We start from the raw sequence: 14,540 nt of genomic DNA, 5'->3' as shown, positions 1-14,540 counted from the left end.
GGGTGAGGTATTACGCGCGTGATCCTCCTTCCTCGCAAATTACAAATTAAATTACAGCACTTTTGCAGGAAGTTCCCGAAAACTTACGGCTGCGAATTACTTACGGTGATCCGTGTCTTTTACTTGCGCGATCGCTTCGCGATGGGGAAAAAAGGAACTTCCGGCATTGCGATGTTCACGCTTTCCTTCCCGGTCCCCCGCGACGGGCGTTCTCTTTCTTATTCTTTCCTTCTTCTCTTATAAACGCCCCATATTTACGCGTAGCTAGTGAAAGCTGCATCGTAACTACCGCTCCGCGAAAGTCATTTATAAAGCATCGCGATATCCGCCCACCTATACTGGTCGTACCGATCGTTACATCCGCCAATCATCGGTCGCTCGGTGTGTTTCGCGCCGAGACCTTATTTCATGCGCGAAAATATAGGACGGGCAGAGAGATCCGGCAGGATAACCACCGCCTCCGGTGTGTTGGCTCGCATGATTGATGAAATTTGTGTAGGAGCAACAGGGCATACTTGCCGGTGCCCCTCCGGGAACGGAACGCTCTTGATTGATAGAGGGTGTTCGAATTTGAAATTCCGCCCCACGGAAAGTTGACCGTCCTCTCTCTCTCTCTCTCTCTCTCTCTCTCTCTCTCTCTCTCTCTCTCTCTCTCTCTGTCTCCTCGCCTTCTGCGGCCGATGTGTTTTTTTCTGCGTGGCACGCGAACGTGCTGGACACGCACACGTCCGCGTCGAGCAACTTCCGCGTTTCCGCGTCCCGCGACGAGACGAGGGTGTGGGAGGTTTCCTTCCGGCACGGTACACGCGCCGCCAAAGGACACTCGGCTCGTTCGTCCATCGTTCATCCGGGCTAAAAGTCGCGCGAGTCCGTATACAAGCTCCTCACTTTCCCCCGTATCCTCGTTGGCTTACTTATTTACAAGTCAAATGCGGCCGATCGATATATGCGACTATAAGGATCGAGGCGAGCCCGCTGCCGTGAAGCCGCATCGGAGCGCAAGGCAGCGAGACAGATGTACGAAATCGAAGCTCGACAGCATACGCGAGCTGTCACACGGAGTATCGTCTTTTAGCAGCGTCTCTCCGTCTCTCGTTTTGCCCGTGTAATATTAACTCTCCGTATACGTGCCCTCCCTCCATGGAATATATTTCATGGAAGAGAAAACGCGCGCTACGCGTCTCGCAAGCCGTACACATGCCGAGTGTCGCGGTTCAAAGAGCACTGTTTTAGCTTTGGCTCTAAAACCACGCGGGCAAAGGGAAGGCTGGAAACGTGCGTGGCGCGGTTTTACAGGATGCGATACGCTCGGTACATATGTACGTATATACGTACATTCCGGCTCGCCGCGCGCACGATCGAGCTGCTCTCGAAAGAAACCGCTCTCTCACGGCCACGACAATAAAATCTCGGGTACTGTTACGGTGTGCAAGTGCAGCGACCGCGCGACCCGCCTCCCCTTGCGGACGGAGAGACTTTAAAAAAGTTCGGCGCGCCGAGGCGCGAGAGGCGTGTGTGCACGGCGAAAAGTTGGCGGAAATCTACAACGGCGCGCGCGGTTCCCACCGGCGCGGTGCCGAGAGGTTTCCCCGCGCAGATAGATCCTGGATGGATCCTCGGCGAATTCGCCCACCCGCCCCTTTGTTTCCCCCGTGACGTTTAATCCGCGCGGTGACGCGCCGTTTGCTTTTGTATCCTTCGAAACGGGTGAATTACGCGATTTCAATTATTACACCGTAACTCGTTGACGATCCTCGCGACGATTCTCTCGAGCAAGATTGAATCATGTTCAATTTTTAGCTGTTTCGATCTTTCGCCAACGTTTCAATTTCGCTCGACTGCATATATATACCATGAGCTTGCGTAAAATCTATCGCGAAATAAAATCGGAGAAAAACGAGGTGCATAAAAATAGCTGGAGTGAAATCATGTTTTTATAATCGCATCCTATATTAATGAATCGTTTCGAAATATTCCTTTGAGATGTATAATTTCTTTTATCCGAGAATGTTGTAGCTGATCGGACCACTTTCTCTCATTCGCCGAGTTCGAATTCGTAGGGAGGGTCGGAATGGAATTGTGCAGCCTCGCCGCCCGTCGGCGGAAAGGCTAATTCGATGCACAACCTCGGACTCCTCGTGACGATAATAAAAGGAGCGAAGCTCGTTTTAGTCGTCGTTGCTGTATTAATTTAACTTCGGCGACGCGTTGACACGACGACGCCGGGCGCCGCGCCGGAAAACGCGATGCTGTAACGGTATTAAGCGAAATTGCCAACGGTTCTTGGCGGGGTGTCCCATCGTGCTCTCTGAGATTAGCGGCGTTGACTAACAAAAATAAAGGAACGGCAGGCTCGTGGGAATGCAACGGGGGGGGGGGAGGGACCGGGAGGAAGACGGAGCGGCCGGAGAGAAAATCCCGGAGGTCTCCGATGGCACGGAACTGCCTCAGACATAGACAGACTTGTCCGATAACATGGAAAGTGGAGTTTACTCTTGTTGTACCCGGCAAGCCACGAGGCAACTTTGCGCTGTTCGCACAAGCGACATACGCCGTTGACGCCGCGTTGTAAGAAATAGCGATATATATTTAACGTCGGACGCGTATACGGAGCGAATTCGATTCCAGAGCGGGAGGCGTGAAAGCCGATCGAAAATATTCTACGTGCATAATCTCGTTTTATATAAAATTACACGACGGCATTTATTATCGCGAAAATCGTTATGTGTCAGGTAATTTGCTCAGTGACAGTCACGCACAATTATCCCAACGTACATTAACTAAAAGTGTCAAATAGCGTACGGGATATTTGTATGGCATACAAATTATTCAAAATTGTTAAGCGCCCCGTATTATTTAGTAATAATTAATTCCGGTCGCGCGTGTACGTAATATGATTATTCGATCGTGTAATTAAACAATGATCCACATCCGCGTTCAACTATCAATAATGGTGGAGTACACATAAAAGCGCGCAGTTAGTTGCCCGCGTTGGTAAATATTAAGCCGTAGACTGGAATATATTAGTTATATATGTTGCATATTTCTCTCCGGCGGAATATCCCAAAAGACGAAACTCCGTTTCGTCATGCATGCAACTACGGCCCCGGCTAAGTAAGTTCTGCGGTCGCGGCACCGCAGTCACGTTCTAACGTCGTCGCGCACGTTTCTGCTGTTAGCAGGATTCCTCGAGATGATACCGGGAACGGCGGGCCGGTGGCTGCTCTGCGCGGCGCTTACGGTCGCCCTGTGTCAAGGACAGGAGGACTGGATGCAGTGCCCGTCTGCGTGCAAGTGTAAATGGGTGTCCGGCAAGAAGACCGCCGAGTGCATTAAGCAGGAACTCACGCAGGTGCCGAGGGACCTCTCACCCGAGATCCAGTATCTCGATTTGAGCGGCAATCGTATAACCCGCCTCGTCGATGACGTGTTCAACCACGCCAATCTGAAGAATCTGCATAAGCTGTCGCTGCGCGAATGCGGAATCGAGACGATACAAACGGGCGCGTTTAACAACCTGAAGATCGTCATCGAGATCGATTTGTCGAGCAACAATATCCGCACCCTTCATCCGGGCACCTTCTTCGAAACTGAGAAGCTGCGGGTGCTGATGCTCGATCACAATAAGCTGAGGACGCTGGAGGATGGCCTGTTCGTCAATCTCGAGTATCTGCAAAAAGTTTTGTTGTCGAACAACAGATTGGAACGTATTGGGGAGAATACGTTTTACAACTTGCCGGGTTTACGTACCCTCGCGTTGAACGGCAACAATTTCAACACCCTGCAAGCGCAGAGCTTCGAGAGCCTGACCAAGCTCAGCAGCCTCGAGCTCTCGAATAATCCGTGGAACTGCAATTGCCATCTCAAAAGGTTCCGCGACTGGGCGATTCCGCGTAAGTTGTACACACATCCGACCAGTTGCCGGCAGCCAAGCCACATGGCCGGCAAGCTGTGGGACGAAGTTAGCAGTGACGAGTTCGCGTGTAGACCGAAAATCACCAACATCTTGCCGGATTCCAAAATCGAGATGGGCAAGGGAGATGTGACGCTCTCGTGCAAAGCGTCGGGTACCCCACGTCCTCAGGTAATTGCATTTTCATACAGGCACACACGCTTCTGATAATAGTGTCGGAGAACTAAGTCCGGTTTGAAACTAAATTCCTAGATCTAAAAGTCTACAGTGAAAAGAAATGCGATATCTAATGCCAATCTTGCAATTTCTTTGAGAATTCTTGTATATAACACACATAAAACTTCTTCTTTTTCTTCTTCTTACTACTGCAGGACTTTCTTGTACTACCGCACTACGAAACCTCGCGTTGCTTGTCTGTTTCAGCTATCATGGACGCATCGTAATCGCGTTTTAAACAATCACACCAAACGCCAAAGCGACAGAGGCTACATATTCTCATCGGGCCACGAATGGCTGAATCTCACTATTATCGACGCGCTGCCCGTCGACAAGGGTGACTACGTCTGCCACGCGAAGAATCCGGGCGGCGAAGTCGAGAGAAACGTGAGCCTGTCCATCGTGGGCGACGCTCTGGGCGGCAGGGAGAACTTCATCAGTCTGCCCCTCGCCATCGGGCTGGGTGTCACCGCGCTCTGTTTGCTGATCGTCACGGTGGTGCTCTGCGTGTGCTACTGCCGTCGTCGTCGCACCAGGCATGATGAGAAGGGCCTCGAGGCGGCGTCCCTGGAGCACCACGGCCTCGGCGAGCAGGAGAAGTCCCTGATCACGACCATCAACCCGGTCGTGAAGCCGCCGAGGCGCTACGAGGCGCCGTCGGTGACGTCGCACGGCACGGAGATGACGGAGCTGAATCGCACGTTGCTCGACAACGACTCGGTTTTCGGTCAGTACACAGCCTACATTACTAAACAGTGCGCGGCTAGGTGCTAGCGAGAAACTACTACCTTACCATTAGCTCCGACAAGCGATTTACCTCGAGACCGACCGCGCATTCGCGGTCACATTAATCCAAGGTCGACCGAATTCACCGCCGAGTTTGGCTCGCGATATGATTCTTAACGAGTCCGCGGCGGATCCATCGGTCATTTCATTGGAGGGGGGAGAGGGGGGAGGTAATATCTTCTCTCCCTAAGCGGGGAATGGAAACGACCCCGCTATATGTCGCTTATGTAATGTACAAATAGCGTGTATGCATGTGTGTGCGTGTGTAATCGTAAATCGATTCGTTCCGTGCCGAGCGCGGACTGCTGTCATGCGAGAATTGTCCGACCAGGTGCCATCGATCTTAAGGTAAGGAGAGTCCGCCGAGTGGCAGCTAGGAGACTAATGAAGATCCGTTAGGGACGCTTATAATACATCAGGCACCCCTTAATATTAACGTTCGCGCTGCGACAGCGCGAACACATTCGTCATCCGTGTTCGACCACCTGATATCATCCTTTTAAGAATAACATTTTCTGTAGATAAGAACAGGGCGGAGAGGTTTTAATTTCTAGCTTCCAAACGCGAGAACGTTGATTACGAATTGCATAATGAATCGCTGTAACATATAATTGCACAAGTAATGACGACAATAATAGATGTGCCAAGAAACACGTTGCGTATGTGTGCGTGTGTGTGTGTGTGTAGACTTGCGTGTCATCATTAATGAAATATTTTTCGACGAGATTACGCAGGGACTCGCATGTGATGAATGCTCGCAATCGAATTTCCGGAAAAATATATACGACTTGTTTACTTTAACTTTTAACGCGACCAGAATCTTGTAAAAAAATTAAGTCAGCTTAACGAGTATTAAGAGAGCCTTAAAGCGACACGATGTACGATGTACGTAGCGCCAAGCGTACGCTTGACCGGCGACGCGCTCGGAAAAAAAATGCAGTTACATTTTTCAGTTAAATTGACAAAGCACTCTCCCGATTACGATCGCGACCAATCCGATTAAGAGCACTCGTCCACGCTCGTCGAGGATAATCAATATCGCGGATTATACGCCAGCATCCTGACGATGCTGTCTTCACTTACTCGCTCGCGCGTACGTTCCCGGCCTCTTCGTACCCGCAGACTTGTCTCTCTCGCGCGCGCGCGCGCGATCTTTTTTCATCCCGTATTTTTTTATTCTCAACCTCACTTAGGATTTTCTTTTTTAACGTTCGTCCTTCTCTTTTGTTCATGTTCTCGCAGCTGACGGTGTCGGGAGCGGTGTCGTCGGTGGGGTAGGCGGCGGCTTAGGCGACGACGAGAGGGATCACGAACGGGCCACGCCGGTAACTCGACGGGGGCGGCAGCGGCGGCGGCGGCGGTGGCGGCGGCAGCGGCGTCGGCGGCGGCGGCACGTTGCCGCGCGGGGGTGCCGATTACCACCACCGACAATATCCGCCGGATCTGCTGGCCTTCTCCGGCGGCCGCGGCGCATCGCCAACTAGCCAGGCGTCCACGGCGCCCGACAGCACGCGTCTGCCTAGTCAGCATATGATAGCACCGACGCTGACGACGACGACGTCGGCTGCCACATCGTACGGCTCGCCGCCGTCAGGCCAGTACCACCCGGCCGCCTTCAAGACGCTGCCGCACAGCCGCAGCGCGACGCCGTACGGTCTCGGACCGTCGTCGTCGTCGTCGCCGATGGCGCCGATGTTACCGCGTCACGGCTACGTGACAATCCCGCGGCGGCCGCGGGCGCCTAGCTGGAGCAGCGGACCCCCGACGTCGCCCACCGACGTCCTCGAGCCGGTGTACGACAATCTGGGGCTACGCACCACGGCAGACGGCAGCTCGATGCTGTCGCTCAATAAGAGCCCGGAACCGGCGCCCTCGTCCATGAGGGGTCGGCCGCTTCCGGTCACGCCGAGCGGTTCGCACTACGGCACGATCCAACGTAGCACCCCGAACATCCTGACCAGTAATTCGTTGGATCGGTCGGCGCCGGAGGGCGCGGCCGAATGGCCGTTCAAGTTGACGGACGAGAGCCTGGACGGCGGTCATCTGCTGCTCGCGCAGCAGCAGCAGCAGCAGCCAACGCAGGCAGCCGCCAGCAACACCCTCGGCAGGAAGGTGCCGCCGAGACCGCCGCCAAAACCCAAGAAGAAATCCGCCAACGGACCGACGCTGTACGAGGACGAGGGTGAGGACGGCACGGAAGTATGATACCATGGGCATCGTCCGCGATGAGGGCGACTGGTCGTAGTGCGCCACGACGACGGGGCGTGCGTGACCACACTTACAATAAACCGGTAGTGCCTTTCGAGACGCGCGTCTCGCGCGCGCGGGACCTCCACTCCGTACGACGAGTCGCAGTCTGGGGGGGACGGAGACGAGATACGAGGAGACTCTGGGAGGCCGCAGGACCTACGGATCAGGACACGGGTGGTTCGCCGAAACCGCTGACGATGACATTTTTAGAGGAGGACACGCCGATCGGACATTCGTGTCACCTATCCCCCGTTCCTCAACTTTCCCTTCCTGTAAGTTATCTTGTAAGTTATTTATTGAACGTTACGGAGCGCCCAAAGTATCCGAAAGCAGTAAATCGTGATCCGCATGAATTATTTTCCGTACGATCCGATCGTCAACGGATCCCTTCTCGTCCCTCGTCTCTTCCTATCTTTTTCTTGTGTGTGTTTTTTTTTCCTTTTTTTTCATCATGTTCCTTTAGCGTTTTTTACTTTGACGCTCGCCACGCGCCGTGAGGTGATAACGTGATAAATGTGAATAAGGTTCCGGACATTGCCGCCGGTATTAGTCGATAAGGTGAAACCTATTCGCGTTTTGTGTGAAATTTACGCGAAGCACGGAGCAACTGGGAAGTGCTTGAACGCGAGTCGTTCCGCGAAGAGCGATACACCAGTGAAATTCGTCTTCTATTCGTGTTATTCCCCGCAGCACGGGGAAATCGCGATCGTTTTACGGCGATGTATAAAACGGAAGTGTTAAGGTTTCAGGCAAGGCAAACGTTTTTTGCACATGTTACATTTATGCGGTAAACACGATGAGAATTTAACATTGTTAAGAATCTATCTAGCTGTTACACGCCTGTCGCGCGTTTTTCCTTTTCTGTTTTTTTTTTAATATTGAAATTCCCGATGCCTGTATCTCGAATCATAGCAAAACACTCGTTGCATTTTTCGCAAGTGGCACGAAACTCTCGTGCCGCTAAGCTTACGCCGTGAATGGCGTAATGGTATGTGTCCCTTCTCCTTCTGTAAGCGCATCGTTAAGACCGTGCTCGCGTACCCCGTAGTGGTATCCCGTGTTCCGTCAGCGATGTTTTATATCTCTTAAATCGCGCCGATACATGCGTTATCGCTCGCGATGTTTACCGCGACGCGAAATCGATCGTCAGTCAGCCGTTGACGCGGTACGGAATGCCCTATGCTACCTACGTAACGGTGCCACTTTGTATTACGTTAAATGGATAATATCTATTACAGCGATTGTATAAATCTATAGTAGTTGTAAGTGCTGCGATGACACTCGACGCGTGTTTGAGGGGTTGCTTAGAATCGTACAGAAAATCGTATCGCGTAAAGGTGAATACGATTAAAACGGTTGTATAGTAAAGAGAGAAAGAGAGAAACATGTGACAAGTGAACGTGTTTTGCGCGTTTATTTCTACCGATCCGCTAATTGCACGAATGCGCGACCTTTGAAATTCGTGCGATTCATTATCGTCAGAATGACCGGGCGGTCGGAGTAACGGCGTATTTTGTAAACGAGACCAATTTGGTGTCGCTGCCCGATTGGCTCTCTCTCTCCTGCGCTCTACCGTGGATAACACCAAAAAAAAAAGACCAGTTTATGATGTATATACACGCGCTTCTCTACCGATCCGCAAATTCACTTCGGGACTGCAAATTAATTGAACGTTACGCGCGGTGCGTTCCAATTAGCAACAATTACAGCCCGATTGTTAACAACTCCGGCACATATCGCGCATAATATCTGGACGCGCGCGTAAAAATTATTGACCGGGGCGTGTGTGTACACGCTAGGGGGATTACGCGCGCTCGTACGCCGATTGTGCGAGTCGTCAAAAAGTGGGGAACAGCGTCGGTTGTAACGAATTGTTTAGGCGGACATGATTTAAATTGACGACGATATTACGACGCCGTGTCGTAAATGCTGGAGCTGCAGGAACAGAATTCAACGCGTCCCCATTTTGAGATACGTTCGATCGCTACAATTCCACCGTCGACGACAATATATCGTAAAGTAGAACGTCCATGCGAGCTGTATATCATCGACGAGCGAACGCGTTCGGACTTACGGTCCCGAATACCTGATGGCCGATAAATCGTCTCTCCTTGAAAACTGGAAAACATGTGACTCGTTGGTGCGCGACTTGTCGCGCGCACAGCCCGGCGGCGGTGCGCGTTTTTCTTCCGCGTTGAAGTTAATGCCTCTCTTCGAGCTCATTCGAGTCCCGCCTCTCTCCTTCTCTCTCTCTTTTTTCCTTCCTCCTTTTCCATCGCGATGCGATTTCCGCGATATGAGTACAAGTGGTCCCTCTCTCTTTGCGGTGCTTCCATTATCCTCCGCGCTGGTTAACGCTGTCGATTCGCCGGCTTCGTTCCGGCGCGAAACATCTGGCTGCGATACATCGTGATAAGGAGTGCTTTACGTGCGCTTACACACATTCGCACATAAACACGCACAGCCACACATACATACACACATGAGGAACCGCCTCGCCCGTTGGCGATATTTCACCGAGGTAAGGGTAGGTGGGTGAACGTTCTTTAACTGCGAATTTATCGCCGGCGAGCCATCCACTCTTTATGCTTTTGTTACCTTTTTTCACCCGGGGAGATTAACGTTTCCCTTTCTCTGGCTTTAGCAGGGATTTCGGACGCGATTGTATACAACTTGTTGCGATTGTGCTCGGCGGCGGCGGCGGCGGTTTCCGGCGGCGGAGCACCGAGAGCGATCGAGGGAACGCATTTCGAATGAATCCCACGCGAACTTACCCCGTCGAACGACGCTTGAATTCAAAGCTGGCGGTGCTCTCGATCAATCCCGTACCCCCTGTCTCCCGGGCTCGCGGGCGGCGACTCGGAGATCAACGCTCAGGTTCAGGCAAAACACGGCTCGGATCCTACTCCATAAATGCATCGCGCGGAATCGTGTCGCGATATATAGGTACGAAGTACCTGGGAAGAGACGCACTTTATCTCGATTGTAAAACTCGACTCGATTGTAAAACTCAAGGCGTTTCTCTTCCCTCGCGCAATCGCTGCATGCGAAAAGACTTCGATTTATTAAACAGCTTGGCACTTCGAACGCGAATTAAAATGAAAATTCTCTTAAAATACGGATACGGTGAAATAGAAACCGTGAACGATCGTCGTAAGTAGCGCGGACATAGTGGTTAACATGAATATCGCTTAAGCTCAAACGAAAAAGAAACTTTCATCATCTTACATCCTCTCATTTCGTCGATTGCAGCCCGTCGTCATTTTGGATGTTACATTTTATTCGAATATGTTAATCGCGATACGAATATTTAATTTAATATTTTATTTTATTTCGCGTAATGAATTTCTTTTCAATTCTTTTTTTTTTCCTTATCTTTTCTTTCTTTTAGAGCTCTCTTTATTTCGTAATCTAACGGTGGCTCCCCGACTTTGAGATTGATTCGCGGGCGCATGAAGTGCGACCGAATTCGTCATTTTGGATGTTACATTTTATTCGGATATGTTAATCGCGATACGAATATTTAATTTAATATTTTATTTTATTTCGCGTAATGGATTTCTTTTCAATTCTATTTTTCCCTTATCTTTTCTTTTTTTTTAGAGCTCTCTTTATTTCGTAATCTAACGGTGGTTCCCCGACTTTGAGATTGATTCGCGGACGCATAAAGTGCGACGGTCGCCAAAAACCAGTCCGAAAAACCGGGCTGCCCGTGCCCGGATTACGCCAAACAGTATTAAGCGCCCGACGGCTAGACAGCCCGAGCGCAAACATGACAGCCGTCCGGGTGAGACGCGGCGGAGAAAATACCGGCGCGCGGTCGCGTCGCCTCGATTTTTCGCCGCGCCACCGCGATCGACGAGCTCGACGACTTATTGCGGCGTGCTTCCGCCGTCTTGGCGCTCTCTCTCTCTGGTAGCGAGAAAAATGTTCAGTCGCGATACGCCGCGACAGCCTGAGAAACGTTCCCGGTTTCTCGTAGGCCAGTGCCAACCGATTTTTCCATCCACGACGATTTTTCTCGCCCTCCTCCTCCTCCTCCTCCGTTTCTTCGCGAATCGTCAAATCAACGCTACGAACGGCGCCGTCATCTCCTCCGTGTTTCTCTCCTCTTACTCTCCCTCGACTAGACCTGTACCGCTATTCCGCTCAACGGCCCGTACGTGCCGTTGCAAATGAGGAGAAAATCGCGCTCTCGACGGCCGTGCACGCGAAAAATCGAGCTCGCACGATCGGAGAACATTGGAGAACAGTATTTTAAGCGGCCTAGCAGAGAGTCGCGGCTCGCCGAACTCCGACCTCCATGCCGTGCTATGTACATACACTCTCCCTTTCCCTCCTCTCTTTCTCTCTCTCTCTCTCTCTCCCCATCCCCTCTGAATTGCACCCTATCCGTATGCTGTCCATATTGTAAATGATACACGATGGAAACCCGCACGGCACGGGTCCCGGTCGTTACCGGCGCCACGAGTATATTTTTGTAATTTTGTATTTTGCATCGCACCTCCCACCGCGTGGCCCCGGCGTCTCACCCGGCCGATTATCCGGAGAATCGATCTCTATTTGTCGATACCACGCCGTTTCAACCCTCCCGCTACACGTTCGACGGAAGGGGAAGAGGGAGGAGGGGGGAACCGTGAGATCCACACATTCCATTTAACGCTGTGGGAAAGTGCTGCGCGCATCCGACAGTTAACGAAGCGAATGTACGTACGTCATTCTCGGGGGGGATAATTTATTGATTGTCGCCGAGTGTATCCTGAATTGCGATTGCGAAACCGTCTCACCTATGCGTCGTGCGCCGCCCGCGCGCGGATGTTCCGACACCGATCGATCACGGGGTCAACACCTATCTCGTCCGTTTGCGATCGGCCGCACGTATCTTTCGTGAACGGAAACTGTCTCTCTGTTTCTCTCTCGCTCTACGAGGAACTTATTAATTCTTAACAACGAAGTAATCGAGGTTTAAAACGAGCTTTTTTATTTATATTCCAGGATAACCGAGATTCTCGAATAAAACTCTTAAATGTCACCGAAGGCAATTGAACGTTCAATTCGCGATTCTTTTTATTTTTGTACACAGTGGAAAATTCAATGGATCTATTTTAAATTGTTCTCGATTTATTTTAAAATATTACAATTTTCGTTCGGCTGTAATTACGTTCTTTCTCCAGAAAGATATATAATTTTCCATTTGCCAGAGTAAAAAGAGGCTATATTGCCTAAGGTGTGGATGCGTTATCGGGAGGGGAACAAAATTAAAAATGCGATTTGACACGAACGAGAGCCGAACACTCATTAAACACTTTCACGATATCGCGATGTTGTATCGCGAAAATTCTCAGCGCTCAATTATCTGTCCAACTGCCAACTACAACGCAATGTCGTTTGCGTGATATTTCAAATATCGTGCACGCACACCTCCTCGCTTCCAATCGCCCTTCGATTTGTACGTGCTCGCGAAGTGTTACGGTAATTTACATTAAAATAGGGTAATTTACGACTGGCACAAGCAAGCTCATTTAGTACGCTCCCATTTGTACGCGCTACACACGAGTGGGGAGCTCGACTCGGTCACAAAATTTTTGTCGAAATTAATAGCGCCGACGTCATTTCAATAATTTTAATATATTCGCGTATATTCGCGCATATCATTAACATCATTTATATAATTTTAATGCCATCGGTTTATTAAAATTTGTTAAATGCTTTTAACAATTTATATTAGTTGTACGATTTTAATGAAACTACTGATTATTAATATTTATATTAAATATTTTGAATAATTTTAAAATCAATCTTCTCTTTATTTTCAATTTCTTACGATTTACGATTCTTCTTTACAAACGTTTTACTTGTACGCGAAATAATACACACGAATATATTAAATTTACGATAATTGACGCTTCACTTTTCTGCCAATGAGCGGTCAATCGAGGGAGTACCGTCCAACCAAATAGATCGGTCCAACTTACAATCTTCCGAGCAATTATTTGTGAATCTAATTAGAAACACATTTTTATAAGACGCGTGCGTTTTGTAGAGCGTAGTTCAGTGAAAGACGTTCGTACAGACCTAAAGCCGTATCACGCCAAATATTTTAGCATTTTGCATTTATTGCAACATTCCGTGGGGATAATTTTTTACTCCGCAATTACGGCAATAAAAAACCGATTACGCATATTTCAGCGCAGCTGTAGTGCACAGCTTCGGTTTCCTCAAATAGGATTTAAAAGAAGACATTTACAAAAGACATGAATTCTTTAGATTGTACGCATCTTTAAATTACATGCATTCCCGACACAAGTACGTAGAAACGTTCAGAACAGATTTTTCGCCTGTTATTGCGAATTCCCCTTATATACCTGTATATTGAATTTTTGTTGTCTCACACAAATTTACGTTATTACTTTTTATATAGCGCGCAAGGTATTCGGTAAAAGGACTTAATTATTCTCGTCTCTCTCAAGACTGACAATCTTAGAATTAGGATAATTGTCTTCTCTGGTTTTACGTACCTTATACGGATGCAGTCTTCTCGTTGTTTCTCGATCGACAGAAGAGGAATTGCATTTATACGAAACGATGGCGTGCCACCGTGAATTTTGCCTAAGTTAAACTTTGATACGAAATACGCTACGTAAAGCTGTTCCTTTCTTAAGACATAATTCGTTAATCTAATATATTTGTATGGTGAAACCTATAGTGTAAAACGTCGAAACGAATAATTATCATTGATTGAACATCGATTGAAGCCGATCGAACCGTGTTCGTTTGCTTCTGTTACTCGTTACAAAACAACCGTTGTTTAGTTGATAAGCCTTTGCCTAGCGCAACAATAATTGTTAAAAACTGCCTAACTGACGCACGTAATGGCGCTAAATCTCGACGAAGAATGTGTAACGCATATACGAGTAACAAAAAGTGTTGCGCGCGAAAACGGGAATACGTCGCTGAATAGGCACAATAATTCTGTTGACACTCAGTACAATGTCGCGTAAAAATGTCGCGTCTGGCTAACTCGTGCTCAACGAGTAGAGATGCGCACGAGACGAGATAAATCTCGATCTCGTCTCGATCTCGTCTCGAAATCGAGACGAGATTCGAGATCGGGATTACTTATAATATTCGAGATCAATATCGAGATTTACCACATCAAGATCAAGATTATTGAAAATTCTCGTCAAGATCTCATTGAGATCTCGACAAAATATTTTATTATTTCACCGATCTGACGACACTATATGACGCTGTGGCTGCTGCACACATAAACCACGCAACGCCACAGACATGAAGGATTATGGTATAGACATTACAAATGTTTCATTTTTACCCTGCGTAGTTCCATAGTGAAAATACGCAAGAAGTTATGACT

At 49.2% G+C, this 14,540-nt stretch overlaps 1 protein-coding gene across 1 annotated transcript in view; it reads left to right on the top strand.

Moving 5' to 3' along the window:
- Positions 1–7,120, top strand: part of LOC105453636 — a 183,284-nt gene extending 176,164 nt beyond the window's left edge. Inside the window, exons 7-10 of the mRNA XM_011695766.1 lie at positions 3,183–4,084; positions 4,337–4,856; positions 6,158–6,254; positions 6,289–7,120. Coding sequence (XP_011694068.1) covers positions 3,194–4,084; positions 4,337–4,856; positions 6,158–6,254; positions 6,289–7,120 — 2,340 coding nt within the window. The 5' untranslated portion in view covers positions 3,183–3,193. The remainder of the gene's footprint in view (positions 1–3,182; positions 4,085–4,336; positions 4,857–6,157; positions 6,255–6,288) is intronic.
- Positions 7,121–14,540: the final 7,420 nt, after the last annotated feature.

The sequence above is a fragment of the Wasmannia auropunctata genome, unplaced genomic scaffold (genome assembly GCF_000956235.1).
Source record: "Wasmannia auropunctata unplaced genomic scaffold, wasmannia.A_1.0 LD335996.1, whole genome shotgun sequence".
Classification (NCBI taxonomy): Eukaryota; Metazoa; Arthropoda; class Insecta; order Hymenoptera; family Formicidae; genus Wasmannia; species Wasmannia auropunctata.
This window is presented reverse-complemented; position numbering and strand designations above follow the sequence as displayed.